At 44.4% G+C, this 22608-nt stretch overlaps 1 protein-coding gene across 1 annotated transcript in view; it reads right to left on the bottom strand.

Annotated features, from left to right (window-relative positions):
- Positions 1-228: 228 nt before the first annotated feature.
- stat5a (signal transducer and activator of transcription 5a) overlaps positions 229-22608 on the bottom strand; it is a 61527-nt gene continuing 39147 nt past the window's right edge. The window contains exons 2-19 of the mRNA XM_061712772.1: positions 15424-15567; positions 15169-15325; positions 12201-12290; positions 11278-11452; positions 10440-10570; positions 10182-10333; positions 9751-9906; positions 6924-7103; positions 6429-6516; positions 4171-4293; positions 3902-3994; positions 3545-3751; positions 2928-3022; positions 2528-2670; positions 1968-2123; positions 1776-1827; positions 1227-1337; positions 229-1127 (exon numbers count right to left, since the gene is read on the bottom strand). Coding sequence (XP_061568756.1) covers positions 1004-1127; positions 1227-1337; positions 1776-1827; positions 1968-2123; positions 2528-2670; positions 2928-3022; positions 3545-3751; positions 3902-3994; positions 4171-4293; positions 6429-6516; positions 6924-7103; positions 9751-9906; positions 10182-10333; positions 10440-10570; positions 11278-11452; positions 12201-12290; positions 15169-15325; positions 15424-15551 — 2361 coding nt within the window. The 5' untranslated portion in view covers positions 15552-15567 and the 3' untranslated portion in view covers positions 229-1003. The remainder of the gene's footprint in view (positions 1128-1226; positions 1338-1775; positions 1828-1967; positions 2124-2527; positions 2671-2927; positions 3023-3544; positions 3752-3901; positions 3995-4170; positions 4294-6428; positions 6517-6923; positions 7104-9750; positions 9907-10181; positions 10334-10439; positions 10571-11277; positions 11453-12200; positions 12291-15168; positions 15326-15423; positions 15568-22608) is intronic.

Raw genomic sequence — 22608 nt, 5'->3', positions numbered from 1 at the left:
GCAGACACACGCGGAGGACCAGGCGCACCGGCCACATGTACGATCCTTCTCCACCCCGGGAGTCTACATGTGAGGGGTTTCAAGCATGAAAACAGCTGGCGAGAGTTAAGCCGTGCAGCGAGGATCTTCTCCCAGCACATGTTTACGAGAACGACATCCACACGACCACAGAACCATCAGTAACAACGCGCGTCGGCGGAATAAAGCGAGGTAGCATCGATGAAGGGGGGACCTGAGAGGACAAGCAGGCAGCGCCGGGTAAATGCTGACATTTGCATTTCTGTGTACAAACAGAAGACGGATAGCCCTGTGAGAGGGAGGGAGGTGCATACACTCCTCTCCGTTACAGCTGGTGAACAAATCAGAACAACGAAATCTTAAGCCTATGCTGATGTGTGCGCCGTCAGTCTGCCGTTAGGTTAGTGTATACGCGCTTCCATAACTGACAAGCGATGACTCGAATGATGTTCTTCAGAACCAAAGCAAAACTCTCTTTAAAGTCTTTTTTTTCTTCTTTCTTTTTTTTTTGTGTCCAAGAACAGGATCGATGACGCAATCAGGTAAAGATAACCCATTTACAAAGCAGGAGATATAAAATAAAATCATTCAGCTCCTAAAGTACCGTCACACAGTAGTATAGTTTTCAAATCACTTTAAAAGAATTTGAAAATGCATGCGCGTGTGCATGAACAATACTTCTTATCCAATACTTCTTCTTTCCTTGTTTCACAAAACTGTAACATTGTAGGTTTATTATACCTCGCCTGTTTTACAAAGACTCAAATGGACACAAACTATAAGAAATCACGGACGTGCACGTTTTCATGCCGAAAAGGAAAAAAAATAAAAAATAAAATAAACGATCACAACCATTATTAACAATTTCACATTATAGCAATATGATAAAATGTGAGATGAGAGGAATTAAACCATGTCAACATGAGTAGGGGTAAGTTTGGAGGCAGGACTTGTTTTGTGGTGTCGCATGTCAAAGGGTCAAGGGTCAGGACTGCTGGCCGCCCCACTGGCTCTCCACAGGCCGTCGGAGGAGCTCCTCCACATGTCTCGCCACATCCATGGTGTCATCCAGGTCAAAGTCTCCGTCTGGATCCAGCATCGAGTCGCTCCTGCCGCGGGGCACAGACACAGGCACACTCAGACCGGCGCATCGCCGACAAAACACACGCAGAACAGCTCGCACTGCACGTTTCCATTAGACAACCTACATGGGTGGATATATGCCGTAGGAGTGATGGTGATTGACAGGTGCTGGGGAGGCACCTTGATCCATATAGGTTGGGTTTCCAGTGGCTGGGTCTGGATTAGGGGTAGCAAAGCTGCACACACAAAGAAAACACAGATGTAAACCTAGGTTAAAAGCCCACGAGGCTTTGTTGAGCAGTTGCCCCAGCAACCGTCCTCAGCGTGTTTCCCAGGCCTTTGTGCATCATTACAGCCGCTCTCTCCGCTGCGGGTGAACCGACCGAGGAGACGGGCGGGCAGCACGGCTTGCTAACTAACAAGCCTAACTCTAATGATGAGTGGAGGAAAAGCTCACGCAGGAACCCTGGCCACCCTTAATTTGCCTCATCCAACTGTAACAGCTAACTAATGGCTGATCTGAATTCAGGGTCCAGTATTTAGTGATTACCTCTAAAGGCTGCTTCAGAGTCAAATCCGCTGTGTGTGGATGGAGGAGGAGGAGAAGGAGCTGAGAGACATAACAGATATGGAGGAAGAGGAGAACAAGGATGGATGGGAAGCTGGGTACTTACTCAGGCACCACTTGTTTAATCTGTGGCTTCACATAACCATCCACCGCCTTGGCTGCAAAACAAACAAGCGCAGGAAGACAAAATAACTCAAAGAGCCGTCATCCATCAGCGTCGGAGACAACTCTGAGCCACGGAAGGCTCCGCAGCTGTGCCGTCAATTTCTGGGAGACAATTCAACAGGGCGCTGCTTACAAAGAGGCGGGGTGTAATATTTGGAGAAGACCTCATCCTTGGGTCGGTCAGGGTAGAGGAACAGGAGGTGGTTGAGATCGCTGATTCGGTCAGCCAGAGAGCGGATGGAGAAGTCTTTGGTCGTGTAGGGCATTAGGTTCCACACCATCCTTTCCCCTGCAGGGACACAGAAATATCAAGCACAGCAGCAACACCATCAAAACCATCCAGATTGAATTTTTTTTTATTAAAGAGCAACATTAGAGCTGATTTAAAGGTGTCAATCTGACCACCTGAGACGGCGGGCTTCGTTAAATAAGTCACTGGAGTCACTTTGGAGGCATACTGCTAAATAATAAACTGGATCTTAAAACAGCTTCATTCGTTTTATGCAGGTTCCTCAGTGTTGTCGTCTGTCTTGTTGTTGCAGCTGGTTGTCGAGGATACCATCTTTGATGCTTTTACGCAAAGATGCTGCCAGCACACCAACTAACACAAACTCATTAAAAATGTACCTCCCCCTCACCGCTCTGATCTGTGCTGATTCACTAAAACTAATAGGATGTGACGTTTTGTTGTACCTGCTTTGTTGGGATTTTCTGCCACCCATGCGATTGTGATCCCTCCGATCTCAGAGTCACTGAAGCGCAGGAGGAAGGTACCGTTGGGTTTGGACATCAGCATGTCCTGAGCCTGCTGCTTGTTCACGAAGCCCAAGATAGCGCTACAAAGAGAGGGGGATAGATAAAAAAAAGAGAATTTCAGATTTCTCTAATTTTACTGGCATGAAAAAGTCCAGAAACTGGGGCTTTAGTCAGGTTTGCTAATGGGAACAACAAAAAATTGATTCACACAACATCAACAGCAGCGCACTTTTCAGTTCATAAAATTAAAAAAAAAGGAGCTGCTTTCACAAAATTTATGGCCAAAGATTGAAATTTGATGGGAATAAAAACCCCCAAACCCGCAGCAGCTGCTTACCCATCATTCCAGTGTGGTTTCAGATGCTTCTTTGTGAGTTCCATCACGCCATCAAACCACTGCCAAAACGTGAAATTCCTGCCGGGGAGGCTTTCCTGTAGAAGACAGAAACCTTGAAGAAAGCATTTTCACCAAAGCATGTGCACGATTCAAGCGGACATCTTTAAAGAGGTTTTCAGATTGCATCGAGTCGAGAACTCTCTCCTCTGCCTTTTGAACTCGCCCCGGCTGCAGTTATGATGAACAAGCTGCACGTGCTGCGTGGCTTTTTGCAGACTGCATGTTTCATGCATTTGAGAAGTGGCTGAAACGTTAAGTTCCCATTATCCATTAAAAATAATGGCGTGTACTAAATGTGAGAGCGTGTCCTGTCTTCTGCAGCTGCTGAAAACGATGCCTCCAGTATTTTTCTAAGTGGAGGAAACCAGCCCGTTGAGATGAAGATCTACCGATGAGGCAGTTTCGGTCTAATGAACCACAACGCAGTAAGAAGGAGGCTCCTCTTTTTTTTCTTTAAATGCATCTCTAAAAACAAAAGTCCATTTATGAAGACTGATATCAACAGATAAGGAGATTGTTGCATGCTTGCGCGGAGGATCACGGGGGCGGCTGCTGACCCTGTTAAACTGTGACCAGGTCATGGTCATGCTCCGGTAGTCGTCGGGGTTGTTGCTGGAGCTGCTGAAGGCCTTCTGGGCCAGGAAGACCAGGTTCTCCTCGGACAGGCCCCGGTTGCTCTGCACCTCCGCCTTGTACTTCATGTTGATGGCATCGCACAGCTGCGGCCAAAGCACTTTATCTGGCACGAGGAAAGGCACCCGTCCCTGCAAACACAGAGCAGGCAGCAGAGGATGTCCGTGAGCTTTGCTAAATGTGGTATAAAAAATAAAAAAATGCAACCATGAACGCTTAAATAAAAACATGAACTGTAGTGATGTGATGCATGGCTTTCATTCACACGGGCATCGACTCACCGGCTCTGCAAAAGCATTGTCCCACAGCACAGTTGCTGTGGCATTATTGTCTTGGCTACCGTGAACTATCACCACTACAGGAAGCGAAAGCGTCTGTTCAGAGGAGAAAAGGGCCGTTATCAGATTTAACTCCAAGTATGAGTTTTAAGTCGTCATAAAGCTGATGTCTGACAAAAAGTTTGTTTGTGTAACACACACAACTCTGTGTTGTTATACAGTACATTCAAACATTTCTGTGTGTTATATATCTGATCTGTGCACCTCCTTACCTTCACTTGGAAGACGAGCTCATTGCTTCCGACACTAAACTGGGACTCGAACAGAATGGTGAACTTCTCTTCCGTGACCGATTCTGCTCCTCGTCTGTCCGACCGTTTGATCCTCTTTAAAGACTGCGCAGAAACACCACGAGTGAGAATGAAGCGGACACACTGATGCTGTGATTGTACACACGGCAGAAATGGATGCGTGATTCACTCTCCGTAACCGGCGTTATCCATGCGGGGCTCCGGAGGACTGCTGCTGATTACATTTATGACATAACGAGGGTTTCTACTCTGGTTCAGGCCGAGTCTGACGGGTCGCCCGAGCTGGCTACCAGTCACCAGACATCAGCCATGTATGCTGCGGTACGCCGCAAACTCAACTTCCTGACTTCAGCAGTTTCAACTCATTTATGTTGCAGCTACGTTAAAACCTGATGTAATGTTTCAAAACACTGGAACTGATGTTTTGCTGTCTTTATTCATTTTTTTCTCCCTGGTTCCACTAAGACTGCCTTGTTTTCACTTTGCACACACACAGTTACACAGACATACACACCTGCTCACTCACCTACATACTCACCCCACAGTTTTGGGGGACAGATAATCGCAGTAGTCTAGTCCTGATTCAGTTTTAGAGACCTGAAATGGTTGCTGTTTGTGTCTCTGCCTGTTCTCGTGTCTGTTTGTTTGTTTTCTCTCCTGCAGATTCCAAACGCTTGTGTTTTCCTGTGTTTCTCTCATTTCAGACTGGTATCTATTATACGACGGAGTATTAGGGCCAAACTAAGACAATAAAAAATTGGAAATTACGAGAATAAAGTCGTAAAATTACGATAATAAAGTCATAATGTTGCGAGAATAAAGTCGTAATAGAATAAAGTCGTAATATTACGAGAATAAAGTTGTAATATTACAAGAATAAAGTCGTAATATTACGAGAATAAAGTCGTAATAATTACGAGAATAAAGTCGTAACATTACGAGAATAAAGTCGTAATATTACGAGAATAAAGTCTTAATATTACGAGAATAAAGTCGTAATATTACGAGAATAAAGTCGTAATTTATGAGAATAAAGTCGTAACATTACGAGAATAAAGTCGTAATATTACGAGAATAAAGTCTTAATATTACGAGAATAAAGTCGTAATATTACGAGAATAAAGTCGTAATTTATGAGAATAAAGTCGTAATATTATGAGAATATAATTTATGAGAACTCTAACAGGAAGAGTCTTCTCCCTTTGTTAAATTGAGGAATATTGAGCATCTTGTGAAGTTATATTTATATATTTATATTATATTTAATATTACGACTTTATTCTCATAATATTTCGACTTTATTCTCAGTTAACAATATATCTGCTGATACACAAACTTGGACAGATCATCAGTGTTGTATCCTGGACTCACTGGGTGTTTCGGGTCTTGCAACAGACATCCTCATCCAGGCGACCAAATATATTACGACTTTATTCTCGTAATATAATGACTTTATTCTCGTAATTTTACGACTTTATTCTCGTAATTTTATGACTTTATTGTCATATTATTATGACTTTATTCTCGTAATTTCCATTTTTTTTGTCTTAGTTTGGCCCTAATACTCCGTCGTACTATTAGTATTAGAAAAAAAAAAAAAAAAAAAAAAGCCCTATGTACTGTTTCAAAACACTGCAGCTGCACCTGATGTTTTACTGTCTTTATTTATTTTTTTCTCCCTGGTTCCACTAAAACTGCTTTAATCCCTTCAGGGCATGAAGACGGGGCTCCCGGATCTGTCTAGTGTGGCAGATGAATGAGGGGGGGTCTCCATGGATTTCTTTTTTAAATTTTCAGTGGCATTTTCAATTTCAATTTCAAATTTTCAGCTGGGTTGAGATCTGGGGAGCGTGGTGGCCAGATCAATGAGCAGTTGTCGCACAACTGACAGCTCGGGGGGCTCAGCTGTTGGAGAGAAGCATTGGATGCAGGATGCTTCAAGTTTTGGCTCGTTGTTTGATCCTTGAATTCCCAATTTCATTAAAAAGACATTTCTCACCTTTTTTGGGGGGAGGGGGGGTCAGTAGTCTATATTCTTTATAGTCTTTATTTATTGAGGCAAAGGAAGGCAGTAAGGGGAAGGGTGAAATATGGAGAGTTTTGCCATTTTAAGCACTTTCTGCAGCATACGAGGCGTAAAAAGTATTTTATTTTACGTTCAGACTATTCTATACTCGCAACGTTAATCTGTTTATCCAGACCGTCGAAACCCGACTCACCATGTTCCTGAAATGTGCGCTGAGCGTGCCTGTAGTCTGGTGGTACTCCATCACACAATTGTTGTTGAGAATCTCTCCGCTGCTTTCACTGCGGAAGAGAGACGATTACGGGGTGAGTTATTCAGCTCTCCCGTCTGCCGCGGTGCGCTCCGGTGCCGAGAGTGATTTATTCCCCAGATTACATCCATGTATGGCCCCAGATAACGTTCACGCTCATTTACTGTTGCGGTCGGAGAGCGGAGCTACCGCTATCTTCTTCACAAACACCAAGCAGATGCTGCAACCTCGCTCTCAGCAGGTGAGAGCGACCAGATGATGGTCCAGCTGTTGCACCGGCCCACCCCTGTTCCCACCACCTGCTGAGCTGACCCGGTGAGGCTTCTGCAAGCCAGGAGGAACGTTGAATGAAGTTATAAAACTGAGTACGGAGGACGGAGTTCACCCTGAGATCCAACCGCCCTGGCCAGAAGTCATAAAAGGCTCCATCAGACTTACTTCCTTGTGTTTTCATTCTTCAGCAGGGCCTTGGCTTGTTGCTCACTGATGATGGTGGCTTTGACTTGTGGAGGGTTCATGTGCACATTTAACTTCCCGCCAACCAGGAGGCGGACCGTGGCGGCAAACTTAGTTTGGGTTTTGAGAACCTGGGGAGGCTGCTTCTCGATGATGAACGTGCTGTGGAGACAAAGGAAAGGAGTTAACCTGCATTTCTTAAAGCCAAACATCGTGTTAAATTGCAGGTGCGTTATGTGATGAAGCCCAAATCAGTAGTCTCTGCTTGCCTCGTATTACAGTTACAGACACCTAAAACCTGGGATTTCATTGTGTGGTAGCCTGGTACACATTCCTCCCCCTGGACAGGTCGGAAACCCACCTCAGGACCACACGGAGACCATCAGTGAGTTTATACTCACTCCTGCGGAGAATCTAAAAATGCCAATCCCACACAGGAACCCATGAGCCTCTGGTCTCTCGTGAAACGGGTGCGGTAATCTTCTCATTCAAGATAAACTTCCACTGGTACAGAACGTACCAAAGCAGTGGTAACGGGGCAGAGACGGGCTTCATGCAGTGACATGAGGATCCAAAACCTACAACCAAGGTGGTTGCAGAATCGCTAATAACTAGGGATCAGGTTTTTTTGGCGCCGATCCGAGTCATTTGACTTTGAGTATCTGCCGATACCCGTCCCGATCCGATACTTTCGTTACACATTAAAAGAAAATTAACAAATGCAAAATAGACAGATCCAGGTTGTCCCCTATTTTTATTTTAATCACCTTATTTCATCATTTTGCACTTAAACAGTGCAGTTCTCTTTGAGGCAGCTTGAACAATCAAGTTATAATAATGCAACTATTAACTAGTAAAATAGTGCAAATTTAAACATAATTTGAATTAAATAAAAACAGCAGCTCAAACTAAAACTCAAACTTTATTGACTCACTTTACGTGACACAGCCCACATTCCTCACCCCCACCTCCCCCACAGCTTTCTTCTTATTAGCAGCGTTGTCATGCAACATCATGTGGACCCGTTGCTTGTTGGTACACCAGTTGTTTAGCCTTTTTTCCATAGTTTGTTTGATGCGCTGAACAAAATAATGAGAATAAAATATAGATCCGATCCCTGATCGGGATGCAACGTTCAATTTCGATCAAGTCTGAAACATTGTGATCAGATCGGGACATCCCTACTAATAACCCTTTGACTCAACAAGTTTTCAGCGCAGCAGTGACAGCAGTCCTCCAACGGCGTTCCCACCGCTCTGCACTCGTCTGCTCGCTGCTCTGCCAGGGTATCGTGCTTCATTTCCCTGACTGGTTGCATGCCCATCCCATCCGGAGCCAGTCATCCTCCAGAGGAGCCAGACTAATTCTTCGTTCTGAAGACGGTCGGCCAGCCAGTACGTGTGCCGCTACAGACTTTACCCACAGGCACGTTTCTTTCAATCTAATAAACGTACCAAGAAAACTGCTTTCAATCTTCACATCTATGTGTCTAACATCACCTGTTGCAGACAAAAAGCTGACGCGATCCAGTGTGCTGGTCCCATTCTAGTCTACTGGAAAGAATATGAGCTGAATAAACCACGGCAGAGGAGTAACTGTGGGCTCTGAGCCATCACCAACTCCTCCAAATATTGCATGCAAACTTTAAAGGATCCAAGACAAATAGATATCTATCATACTTGTTTTGACACGTTGGCAGTAGGTCACGTTAACGATCACTTCGGTAAACCCACCAGCTTAACGAGAGCTTTCTACCAAAACGATCGGCTTTCGTTTCTCTGTGGATGACTTTTGACTGAACATGAAAACGTTTGACGTCACATCAAAACGAGCCCCCCTCCAGGCTCATGGGGAGCGTCGCTGTGAACCTGGACTAAGTGGTTGAGAAGATGTCCCTTTCTGAGGGTTTTTTTTGTTGTTGTTTTTACTCTGTGGTTGGGAGGGAGTGGATATGGAGAGGATGTTGAGGAAACATAAGCTGCGTTTGAGCTGCGTGTGATAATAATGCATTACTGTCTGCTCCACAAGCTTGTCAGTAGCCTATCAGAAATCGCCGTGACAATGACATGCCTCCTCAGTGTGCCGTCGGTCCCCACGGGGATTATCTTTTAGCAAAGTGGCAGAGGACACTGTCAAAACCTTCAGAGCACTTTTTCTCAGAGTTGCTGAGGGGCTGAAGAGCAAGAGTAGATCTTCCCTCAGGGACTGCAGTAATGGACTGAAACAAGCTGCACGTGTCTCCGCTCTCCTTTAAATTCCTGCACAATACAAGTTCTTTTGTCTCCGTAGATCTCTTCGGGCGGATTCGAACTCGTGTCCTCGCACTGTCGGCACATCTGCGGCCGCGGCTCTCTCACAAATCCCTGACGGGTTACAAAAACACAGGTCTGTTTGGCTACACTGCAAATGGATGCGCCGGTTGCTCCTTTACAAACAAACCGCCTGCTCGGTGGGAGTAATACAACGCACACTGAGCCACGAAATCATCCGGACTATTAGTTTATAACTAAAGTAACGTGCTCTGACTTCAGCAGAAGTTCCCTGTTACCAGCACATCAACCAGAGAAGGCAACATTTCAGCGTTCCTCATGTGGATTCAATCATTACGTGGATACATCTAAATCTAATTTTGGACAGAGATGATATCTCCCACTCTGAGTGTGTGTGGAGGACTTACTTGGACAAAGATGTCAGATTTGGTCAGGAAAGGGAAATGCCCTGGATATGCTAAATAAACCCTCTATGATGGAGAATGACCTCTTAGAGTTTTAAAGGAGTTTTGAAAAGAAAAAAACACACAGGTACCCACCTGGTGACCAGTGCTGAGATGATGTCGGTGATGGTACTGTTGAGTTCATTGAGCAGCTCCTCAATCGGTCCGGGGATGGGGAGCTGCTGTCTGAGGTGCTCTGCCCTCCGGATCTGCTGCCTGTTTTGCCAAATGGTTTCTGCCAGCTTCTCGCACCTGACGCGTACCCAAGGCCACACAGAAACACACAAAAAAAAAGTTAACCTTTGGAGAAATGTGTTCTCAAAGTTCACGTTACAAAATAACAGCGTGATGTTGCATCAGGGAGTAGAAGTCACTGTGAGATATTCTGGCTCCTCTCTTCGTACGTTTTTTTCTCAGAAGACACGACGAACTTAAGAAAGACACTGAATTGTGACTCAGTGCCAGCTGGTAAAAGAGTCACGAGCTGCGTTGCTAGTGTGGGGTGGGAAACAAAAAAGAAAACTCACCAGGACTGAAGGATGTCCAGGCCTCCCTCCGGTGGGCCTCCGTTCCCCGCCAGCTGTTGCCGTCTCTTCCACTGGATCAACTCGTCATCCAGAATGAGCGTCTGCTGCTTCCTCAACAGCTGCAGTGTTTTCTGGTGCTTCTCTGCCAGGTCCTGCTCACAGGGACGACACGGGGAAGGCGTGAGAACCAGGCGGATGGGCGTCCGTCCGCGCAGACACACGCAGCCACTGCCGGAGCGACGGGCGCTACTGGCTCACCAGTCTGTACTTCTGTAGTGTGTTGGCCTCTCTTGTCAGCCAGGCCTCCACGGTGGCTCTCTTGCTGAGGAGGGCCGGCTCCCGGAGCTGCCGGTCAGCAGGGGGCAGTGTGGCCAGGCTGGTCAGCTGAGCTGAGGAGGGTGTGGACCAGTTTAAAAAAAACACACACAAAAAGAGAGGAGGGAGAGCATTTTACCTGTGCACTTACACCCTATGTTATACACCAGTTTGCTCTTGTAAAGCTTCTCTAATCAGACGTTTATTGTAACTCTTGCCGTAAAGATTTAATAAAGTTAATTTTGTCCATGGCTTTACAATTTAACTTGCTGATTCTTTTCGTCGGGCAAGAATTTCTTGTTTTTTTAAATACCTGACATGTTTCTTCGATTACTTCCACCTTCATCATTCATCATCATTTTAAATACCTGACATGTTTCTGCGATTACTTCGCCTTCATCATGATGATGAATGATGAAGGCGGAAGTAATCGCCGAAACATGTCGGGTATTTAAAAAAACCTAAATATTCTTGCAGAAAAGCTTTTGGGTCACAGAAACCCTAGAAATGTGTGCCTAAACTCTAGAAATCTGTGCCCTAAGAGCATGCGTTATTGTCTCATTATATACAGTCTAAAATAAAGTATGATGTTGAAAACACTTTTAAACTCTGAATAAACAAAACACTTTCTGGAAAACACCCGTTTAATCGAGCTGCGAAGCACCTGGGCCGTGAAGTAAAGATGGCTCGTTTTCCGATTTTTCCGATTTTCAAACCGGGCAGGTGCTCATTCGACGGTTAAACCATCGCAACAACGACATGCAGGCCCCTCCGCTCTTACCCTGGATGCGGAGGCTCTCCTGGTACTGGATGATGAAGTACTCCTGGTTGTGCTGGAGCTTGCGCAGGTCATTTTCAGTGTCTTGGGTGAGCAAGCGAAGCTCCTCGAAAGCCTGGTTGATCTGCTGGTATTTCTGAGACATGCTGTCCATCATCCCGCCAACCGGAGAGCTCGACTAACAAGAACAGAGCGGGATCGATAGGGAGGGAGGAAAGGTGAGGTTTCAGAAGTGTGATTGTTTTTTTTTTTCCAGAACATGTTAAACGCTCATGCTTGGAAGAAAAGGGCTGATCACGATGATTGTGAAGGGAAGCGAATGGTGAGCTGAAATCTGAGACAGATCTGATGCATTGGGATCCCCGACCCCACCTCCCGCCCTTTTCATGTTGCATTTGGACTATTTGACGACAAAATCCCCGGTGACTAAATGAAAACATGGTGGAAAATGGATGTGCATGTGCAGGGGGGGGGGGGCTGCACGGTCACTCAAGGACCGAATCAAAGGTTCGGGCTAAACAGGGTGAAATTCAGTCAGTCTAAATATAATCCTCTAATAGAAAAGGCATGTTGACTGAAAATCAATTCACATCAGGAGTTGCTGAGAGTCAGATGTTTTACGCACTGATGGCTTTATGGTTATACAACTCAGTGCAAGTTATAAACCGTGAAATAGTCAACCCCCCTTTTCTTTTCTCTTTGCCCCCCCCTCATATGGCAGCATTATAGAGAGGAAAAACTATTTGAGTAAGGTATAGCATTTATAAAAGTCCTGTGGAATCTGTGGACATGCGTTGGATGAACAGAGGGAACAGAGAGTTGTTCCCCGACTGCTTGTTTCGTCATTCAAGACGGGGGTGTGGCTGGTGCACAGAGGTGTTTCCAAAGGTGATGGCTTGTGAGTTAAATATGCAACGCAGACTTACATTGGTGGCCTCTCTGACGAGCCGCTGCTCTGTGTAGAGGATGTGTTTGATACATCGCACCAGCTCCAAGGGACAGCGATCATACGTGCTCTGAAAGATTAGGAGCACATGAGCCACGTTAGGGCCCGTTAGTCCCTGTTAGTCGCCAGCGAGCGAAGCCGCCGCCGTACACGGGACACAGCAGTTTAGTTGCATCAAAGGAAACCGGCTAAGTTCTGGAGCCAGCGTTTCCGACATGCTAAAACCCATTAGCCTAATGAAACCCGGCACGGCACGCTTCAGGGGCATGACTTGGTCATGTACACACAGCTGAGTGCTTCATGTCTTACCGCGGTATCTTCTCTGCTGATAAATCATTTATCAAACTGGTGGTTCACATTTTGGTTTCTGCATGCGGGCCAAACTTTGGTTACGCATTGAAGCGAAGCAGTTTTGAGTTGAAACAGAATTTGTGCAAGATGCAGTTCATGTTAGAACAGGAGGAAACAGAGAAGTGTGAAAATAAAATGCTGTTCGTCTGAGTAGTTCCAGGTGGGGGCTGCACTCCACTTCTTTAGCAACAATTCTGTTCGGAACTTCGATGGAGAATATTTAGCCCAGGTAGGATGGACCAACTGCTTGGCACCTCCGTCTCCTCCGCCCCTTCTCTCCATGTCCCGTTGGTGTCATCGGCGGGGAACCAGGAGAGATTCGCAGAAGTGGTGAGGTTCAAATCTGACACCACGGCTCTCAGTTGGGTGTGTGTTAAAGGGTAAGACTCTGTTTACCAGTTGATCTTTGCTGTTGCCCACACCAACTGTGGGTGCTGAATAAAATCGCAGATGTCAGCGGCTGAACACGAGTTTCCCTCCGTAGGGAGCCTGGTCTCTCCCGTAGAGAAACGGTGAGAAGTCCAGTCATCCGAGAGGGACTCGGAGTCGCTGCTCCTCCACACCGAGAGGAGACGGCCGAGGCATCTTCGGGCATCTCCCCGGGGAGACGACCAGGATGCCTCTGGTCTTCTCCCTGGGGAGTTGTTCCCGGCCCGTCTAATCGGGACAAGGCCTCGAGGGAGACCGCGCGGAGAGAAGAGAAGAGAAGAGATTTCTCTCGGCTGGGCTGGAAAGCCTCAGTGTCCTCCCAGAGGAGCTGGAAGAGGTGGCTGGGGAGAAGGTTTATCTGGGCCTCTTTGCTTAAAGACCCAAATCTGGATATGTAACCAAGTATAAGTAAATACAGTTTTTGGCTGTTTACAAAGTTAAATTTACCCGGGTTTCTCTGTGGGGTCCCTATCCACAGTTTTATTTAAGTGCAATCTGCATTTCTTTACTCTTCCAAGAGGCTTCAAATAGCATTTTATGCTGCTCTGGGGTAACCTTAAGGTGTATTACTGCAAACACAACTTCTGCTCCAACTAAAAACCACCTTGATTCCCATCGTTTGAGTCCCCAACAGAACTTTACACTCCCTGCCATCGAGCAGCGTTATTTACGCTCCAGAATTCTCCTTTAAGTGAATTTTTTTTCTTTTATCACCCTGAACATCACATTTCGGCAAAAGAACTTTGCACAACATTTAATTCCCTCTGTTTCTCCACCTGGTTTTGGGGAAGCGACAAGACAAACAGAGGAGCAGACATGGGAGCCGGATGTTCGACCGTAAATAGCAGCGCTGGCTGGCTACCTCAGCACCCACGTGGGCCGTGGTCTTAGTTTGTTTTCTCTTTTTAATCAGAAAGGACAGACCTGTTCTCAAAACACTTTGGACTCTAAGAAATATTGTAAGTTAGGCGAATGAGCCGCACAGTTGTGCATTCATAACACTTATTTTGCTTGATGCCGAGCGGCCGAGGCGTTCACTGACAACGGGGTTACAGTCAGACCATTCAGCGTAGGCAAAGAGAAGGGAACCAGTTTTTTCTTAATGTTTAGTCTCCTTGGACTATGAGACATGTATAAATGTGACAAAAGACTGTCAAGTCTCTTTCACTTGTATTAAGAAACATCTCACAGGCATCCGTGAAGTGATACACAGCAAAGTAGTGTGAAAAAGGTTTTTGGTTTTTTGGTTTTTAGTATTGTAATTATTATTATTATTATTATTATTATTATTACCCTATTATTATTCCCTTCAGGAAACATGTACCGGTAGCTGTTTTTTTTTGTATTTTATGTCTTAATTGCATATGTATATTTTATTGTCTTTTATATGAACCTTATTTGTGCTGTCTTGACCAGGACTCTCTGGAAGAAGAGATCTTGTATCTCAATGGGACATTTCCCACATAAATAAAGGCTAAATAAAAAAATAAATAAAAATATATATTTTTTTAAAATTCTAAATCATGTTTTTATGCGTTATCACTCTTTTGAATCATTCATTTTCTCTCCCTTTTGCTGTAAACTGATTTTTTTTTTTTTTTCAAGCATCTTAAAAGCCTTGAACGACTTCATGTTTCTGGTCTTTTTGATGTACGACTTGTCAGGCGTCCTGCGTGTGCCGATTATGTTTCACAGTACGACATAATTGTGAGCGCCCGCGCCACAAACTAACACTCGACTGAGCAAATTCTGATTGCACTATTGTTCGAGTGGAGAAAGACAGTTTGAGTGTTTTGAATCCGAACGTGAACGCTGTGTGCCGGGTATAATTGCCGCCCTGTTGTCTGGAACATGTGCCGTTTCGTTGTTTATCAGGTAAACAACGTCAATACATTCAATGAATGGAAATCAGTCCAGCAGAATCTGCCCAACTGTGGCAGATATGTACTTATAATCAAACTCAACACCACGTAGAAGCCTTGGTTATGTCTCAAACATTCAAACCTCACGCCGATGGATTTTTAAAGCTCTTCACAGCCCTCGTCTTATCACAGCCTGGTAGAGGGTTTTTGTTTACATAGGTTGCAGGCTGGACTCCAGTCCTATCTGGGCTATCACTGATAAGATACAGCATTCTTCTGAGGATAAAGCTTTCATAAAGAACGCACCTTGAGCTGGTTGGCGTAGTGTCCCAGTTTGATTTTAAGCAGGAAGCCATCCTCTCCGACCTGGTGCTCAGCTTTGTTTTGCAGCTCCTGTATGAGGCTGTCCAGCAGGCGTTTGGCCTTGAACTCTTCCTGGGGGTTCTCCAGGTCTATGGCATCCCTGACGATGGACATTAATACATACCACTGAGATGAATATAACATCTGGAGCCAATGCGAATAACGAGAATGAAGCAAACGAAATGCAACAGAACTCACCAGAGCTGGCCCTCTATCCAATGGGACAGGTAATGTCGCACCTCGATGGGAAAGTGTTGACCGTACAGCGACTGCATCTGGTGCAGGGCATCTCCCTGAAGCTGCTGGGCCTGGATCCACACAGCCATCTTCAACACCCTGAAGCTGCAAAAACAACGTGGTCATTTAGAGGAAAGTCCGAAAAACCGATAAAAGATGAGAGGAAATAAATGCACGTTAAATGATGAGGGAAAAGTAGAAGAAAACAAAACCACACTTTTAAAGTCATATAAGTGAAGTAATTGTGATATTCTCTGCAGAAAATGTGCTTCATCTTAAGGAATAATGACCATAGGAGCATCTACAGTCAGGGTTTAAGGAGTTAGGAGGAGCATACAGAGACATGCTGAGTTCTTTGTGATTATAATGATTTTAATAAACATGATAAACTGCAAAAATAGAGCATAGAGCAGCGGTATTGTGCCAATGTTAAACAGAAACACAGTCTAAAGCGTTCAAAACTGAAAGGGCTCTCAAATGTGGAACACACTGCCAACTGAGATAAAAACAACAAGATTTTAAGGTTTTTACTAAAAATGTCAAAGACTGGTTGAAGCAAAATCTGAAATGTACGCATTTTTAATCACCTGTAACCGCTAATAGGGTGCTCTCTTGCAAGCTGAGAATTGTAAATAGGATATAGCTTTGCATGTTGAAAATTGAATTTATTTTTGTATTCTTTTTCTCCTTTCTTTCGTTTTCTTTTATTAAAAGCCTAACTAGGGACAGGAGATGGAAACTATCAATAGCTATACTCTCTGTATGCAGAACATCAGTCACATTGGCTTGTTTGTAATGAGTGAATGTGATCACATGTAAACCTGCATTGTCCCTATTTAAAAAAAAAATCACCATATTTGATGTAAATCTTAATGATCTGGTTCCTCCTGGTTACACAAATGGCTTAGAAAAAAGATTCGTCACAAGTATTTCTTTTTTTCGAGGAAGTCCAGGTGAGCTTTTAACTACATTTCAAACCCTTATAACCAAACTCCCAGCCGCGTTGCCTTCCCTGCTACGTCAGCCCTTTTGTTCTCCCTCTGCGACTGCAGCTCCGAGCTGCTCGCTCCTCTTTGCTCTGAACATGTCGAGCGTTTAGACAGGCACACACTACAAGGCTCCGCGTTGGGTCACCGACACTTGTTTCCAGTCAACACACCTACTCTCCCTTTCTCAAAAGTGGCACAGTCGATGTCAGTAAAAGACAGGCAGAAATGAGTGTGCGGGAAGTTTGTGGTCTGTGTTTGTCACTGTTTGTGTGCGTTTGCGTATTTGTAGGTGCTTGTGGTGTCAGTGGTTCTAGCTTGACGAAGTCAAGTCAAGCATCGTTTGTGTATCAACACACACACACACACGTAAGCGAAGCAAACCTACTCATAGCTCCTTTACATCAACACAGTTATTAAGAATAGGAAGTTTCTTCTCTGTGTAACTGACTCTTTCACTTTTTTTTCCTCTCCCTGCAGCTCATTTCCTTAATCATAGCTCTGCTTTACTCTGTCTACACGACTCACAAGGCATTCTCCAGGCTGCTGCCGTTGCTGAATTAGGGGTTTCCTTTATTCTTCTCTCTTTTAGACCCCATTTCCCCTTTAAGAATGGAGCGTAGCCAATAATCGAGGCGTGCGCACAAGTAACATTCTGTATAAAACCGTAAAGAGACACATTTTGCAGAGGACACCGTGACTTATACATGTGGCCTTCAGCCGTCTGTCTAATAATTGAGCCACATGGGTAATAAATTAAATGGAGAAAAAAATAAACTCCTTTCGCTTTCATGCAATCGTGATTAAAGGCTGTATGTTGTGTGTTTGTGTGTTAAACAATCCTCCTTTCGTAGCTGGGCTCAAATGTATATAAATACACATTTGGGTGTGTAGAGTATTTGCTGGTGCAGCAAGGTGAAATAAGCTGAGAAAAGTATTTACGTCTTTAGACACTAATCCTGACAAGGCTATGCTAATGCTCCTTCACCCGTATCACTTTGAATGTGTCCTGGACCTTAACCCTTGACCTCCCAGATTATTCACGCCCACTGGAGACTGACTTTTGATTAAAGTATGATTTTCAAAAATAAAAGAAAAGCAGCCGGCTGAAGTGGCCGAGATTTCCGCGGACAGGCTCATCGCTCCGTGTGCTTTGATCCACCAGTCTTGACAGATGGCTTCGTTAAACTGTGAGCAGAAATCACCGCGGCTGCACTTGGCAGTTGAGTTCAAGGGATTTGCAAGTGCCACGCAAAAGGGAACTTGCACCGATAAAACAAAGGGGAAAAAATCTAAATAAAAGCACAGACAGTCTGAGTGATGCACAAGCCAACAAGGACATTGTGGAGTTACAATCCACAATTTATGGGATATGAAATCTAAACTGAATACACACCAAGTAAATATTGCTTTAGATCTATAATTTCTAATATTCTTAAAATGATATATTCTCTTCATCCCTTCCCAAGGCCAACACTCTTATCTGGAGTTTGAACTGACATAGAAGAAATATTTCACTGCTTTTATGAAATCGTAAACGTGTCAGACGGCCGGTTGTTTGAGGTTAAAACTGCACAAACGCAATAATAAATCCTCTGTAGTCACTTCCACGGGCATGGACGCGAACGCTTGCGCGTTCTGCACGATTGCAAAAATGAATGAAAACAGCATCAAGATACAAACCCAAAAAGACGCCAAGTGAAACTCGAATGTGCAACCTCCACATTTTTATCTGAGGGGGCATCAGCAGCAAGCATCAGCACTTGAACTATTAGCTGATTGGAGGAGGAGCAGAACAGGAAAAGCAGAAAAAAGTTCTGCAGCAGGTCTTTCTGGGACACCCACTTGTAGGTTGTAGGATCAGCCGGCATCACGCAGACACACAAACAGGCCCACACAGAGGAGCCGATGCTTACGGCGTTTGTTGTGAGACGGCGAGAAGCGCCGGTGTTCACTCGCCTGCCTGCTCCTTTTATAAGCAAAAAATGCAGGCTGCAGGTGCTGTTCGCTCCCCATCACTCCCGCCGTTCTCACCTCCAAGAGGGAAGTGAGATGCTTCCCGGCATTTGCTGCACTCTGTCCTCACTTGTCCTGAAGTGAACCTCATACACACTGAGGAAGTCAGCAGCTTTATCTTTTTTACTTTACTACACAGACAAGAAAGTCTCCACTTGGCAGCACCTTCCTCATATCATCAGTGATCTCACCGATGTGTAAGACGAGTAACTTACTGACAATCCGCCTTACCTTCAGATCTGTGTTACCGTGTAACAGCAGGAAACTCTAGAGTGGAGCGGCAAAAAAAAAAAAAAAAAAAGGAGAGAGAGAGAGAGACAGAAAACAAGAGAAAGAAAGGCAGAAAAGAAAGAGAGAGAGAGACCAAAAGGAGGAAATGAGTCAACCATACTCAAAGCTTCTGAGGAAGCTTTCTATTCTCACAGGGACCAGAACGTTAACAAAAAAAGGCTGGAGGGTTGCGAGGAGGGTGAAAGGGAAAGTCCGGTGAACAGATTTCTCTTTATTCCCGTCCCCCTCGGACGTGTCAACATGCTAACTTGATTTATGGAGATGAGCAAATTCTTCCCAAAGCCACGACATACACAGACAAAGCTCTCTCAGTGATACTGCGGAGGACTGTTGAAGATGCAGCTACTTAAAAGACTTTTTTGGATAAACAACAGAGGCCATAAAGATATAACAGATATGGATATGAAACTGTTGCCTTTGTAAATGTGTGGGGATTGGGGGGGGTGGGGCGGCAGGCAGAGCTTTTCTACCAGCGGCTTTCTCTCTGGTTGCTCATCTTGAATGCAAAGCCTGTTCACAAAACACAGAAGTTGTAGAGAGCATTAAATATATATATATATATTTAAACAAAAAATCTTCCAAAAGCTTCATAAAACCTGGTAAACAGATATTTAAAGCTATTTGAGGATGATTTTAACTTCACATTTGCTTTCTTTTCCTCACAATAGAAACAGAAAGTGATCCACATAAGAAAAACTTTCTAAAAGGAAAAGTTACAACAATAACAACCTGAGCTCTCTTTTATTAGACTATAAACTTTAGTTAGGGAGAAAATAAAAGCAGTTTTGATATGTGTTTGCAGTAACGGTGCTACATCAAAATAAACTGCTATTTTAAGCTTCTGACAAAAGCCCCCAACGAAAGTTTACTCTCTTTCCATCTAATAACAGTAACAGGAATTTGGCTTTAAGGGTTTGGATGAGACGACACAAATCCCCCCCAGATACTCTCTAGTTTGAAAAGTCACTTATTCTTCTTTTGACAACAAAAAAAAGGGAAACCCTGGATCTTTTTGTGAGCTCTTTCCAAATTTGAATAGAAAAGCTAGATGTGATACATTTTCTGTGAAAAAACAAAAGTAATCTCCTGAGACTGCTTTGTGCTCAGTTTACTAATGTTTCATCAGTTTAGAGGAAACATATTAACAGCCTCTTTCTTTTTATCAATAAATATGCTTGACAGACCTGAGGCTATTATTGCCGGAGTCGCCTTCGTTTCATTCGCCGCCGTTATCGTTTCCCCACTCGGGGAGCGCATGGGGGCAAATTGGCACATTAGGAATGACTAACTGAAGGCAGCAATTAACTGAAGACAAATTAATTTCCGGACAAATGCTTATATTCTTATTCCTAATAACTTATCTACTTGCTTTTAGGACACAATGATTGAAAAGTTGAAAAAGAGTTGAGTGTTAAAACTAATGGAACGTCACGTCGGTGGAAGATGCAGAGGCTCTGAAGTTGGGTTTATGACGGTGCTCCATCCTGGATGAACTCTGAAAAGGTGGAACATCAGGAACCCACATGCTCGCAGGACAATGCAGACAAAAATGTAGCTTTATTTATTTGACTATTTTGTTGCTTTTTATTCTTCTTTTTAAAGAGGTGTTGTGTGAATGATGGATGTCTGTTCTTGCCTGCGGTAGACAACCCTCACGGTGCCAGGGAGGAATCCTAACAGGGAAACAGCTTCACATGCTAAACTTGCCATTGATGACCGAAATGGCGCTAAACGATAATCCCAAATGATTAGTCTTGCATCATACAATTATTTACTTTGTGACTGAATTTTGAAGAGCATAAATTTTGAATAGTTTGACTGAGTTGCGACACAGTCAGGGTCCACATTGCAGAACATTCATGTTGCAACACAGTGTTGTAATGAACACCATATTACACATACTTAACAAAATAAAATAAAAAATACACAATAGAGCATTTCTTGAGCCACTATGAAATTTATGAAGTCTGAATTGATTTATAAGAAAATCAAATCCTATGTGGCCCACATTCTGAGTAGCTGTTAGCCTAGCTCCCCACGAGGAGTTCCTCCCTGCAGGGGGCTGATGTAAGATTTTTCTGATCAAGAGTACACATTCCTCACAGAGGGCCCAAATATTTGTGCCACGTCCTTGCATACAATCCTCTTTTTTGATCAGGTGTAAATATGTTTCACCAGCCACACCTATACCAAAGATATAGAAAGTCTTTCCTTCCAACTGCTGTTAGACTCCACAACAAACGCTCTTAATATTATCTCTTATTTTATGTTATTGCAAACTGCCATTTCCCCATTGAGGGACAAATAAACGTTTACTTATCTTATCTTGTCTTTAAGCTTAGTCAAAAATTACATTAATATTTTCTTCCTTACTTTGCATTGACAAGACACTTTCAAAAACAGCGCAGGAGCTCATCAATTGGCATTAAATGTATTGACAACAGTGAAATGGTCCCATTCATGCCAAAACACAAGTAATGGCCCTTTCGCACTAGTATCACCTCAGCTCGGTTCTACCCGCCACGGCCCCGTCTTGCGCTTTTGCACTAGGGGCTGAGACCGGTAGAGCCGCCCCAAGCCGATACTTTTTCCGTAACCATTCTGGCGAGGTTCTAACCGGGCTGAGCCGGGACTATTTCTGACGTCACCACCCTCCGCGCCACTGATTGGTCGGGGGGCGGGGCCGTCAGACGTTTGAATCAGGAAGCGGGAGTCAGCGCGAGCGCAACTCGCGGCTCGCAGCGATTTTATTATAAAGCGCAAAACGTCTGTTTGGTGATCCAACTCTGAGGTGCAGATGTTCATAAACCTGGTGGCTGAGGAGAGAATTAAAAAAGGGATGTAGACGGGCTGTTTTACTCTCAGCCGCTCGCGGCTCCAGCTGATTTCTCATCAGCGCCGACATGAACAAAGCGGTTGCGCAATCGAGTATGTCACAGCAGCTTCACCCCAACCCCCCCACTTCTCACCTGGCTGTGGAAAAACAAACGGGGACAAAACGGGTAGAGGCGGGTAGAGGCGTGACGAGCCGAGTCGGGCCGAGTAAGGACTAGTGCAAAAGGGCCATAAGTTACCGTTAAAGGTCCCATACGATGCAATTTTGATCCGTTTGTAATGATTACATATCACAATAGTAGTTTGACTTTGATCGTGACTAAAAGAAGACTCACTCTTAGATCGTGTAGCTTTAATCCCCTAAATCTTCTACTCTGTGTGCTGTGGTGAGCCCCATGCTCCTGTTCCTCCACGCTCACCTACCTAAACCAATCAGGCATGATGCAGCCAGTCACGTGCCACAGTGTCAGGAGAGAACTGGAGGATATTTCTGACTCCATGTGGGGGTATATATATATATATATATATATATATATATATATATATATATATATATATATATATATATATATATATATATATATATGTGTGTGTGTGTGTGTACACACACACACACACACACACACACACACACACACACACACACACACACACACACACACACACACACACACACACACACACACACACACACACACACACACACACACACACACACACACACACACACACACACACACACACACACACACACGCGCGCACGCACGAAAGCTCCGGGAATGCCTGCCCTTTCAAAACTTTTATTTCAATCGTGTTTCTTAACTGACAACTACAAAACTGGGGAGGCTATATTAGATTTCAAGTCAATTTTGAACTTTTGAAAGATCAGGAAAAGGATAATAAGGGGCCTTTGTCTTAGCTAGAGACTGCTGGCTGCAGCATAGACGAAGCATTCGGTCACGTGACCCATTGGTTCCGGAAGACCGGTTTTGAAGCCCATTTTTCCTTGTTCAAGGCG

The sequence above is a fragment of the Cololabis saira genome, chromosome 21 (assembly GCF_033807715.1).
Source record: "Cololabis saira isolate AMF1-May2022 chromosome 21, fColSai1.1, whole genome shotgun sequence".
Taxonomy (NCBI): domain Eukaryota; kingdom Metazoa; phylum Chordata; class Actinopteri; order Beloniformes; family Belonidae; genus Cololabis; species Cololabis saira.
This window is presented reverse-complemented; position numbering and strand designations above follow the sequence as displayed.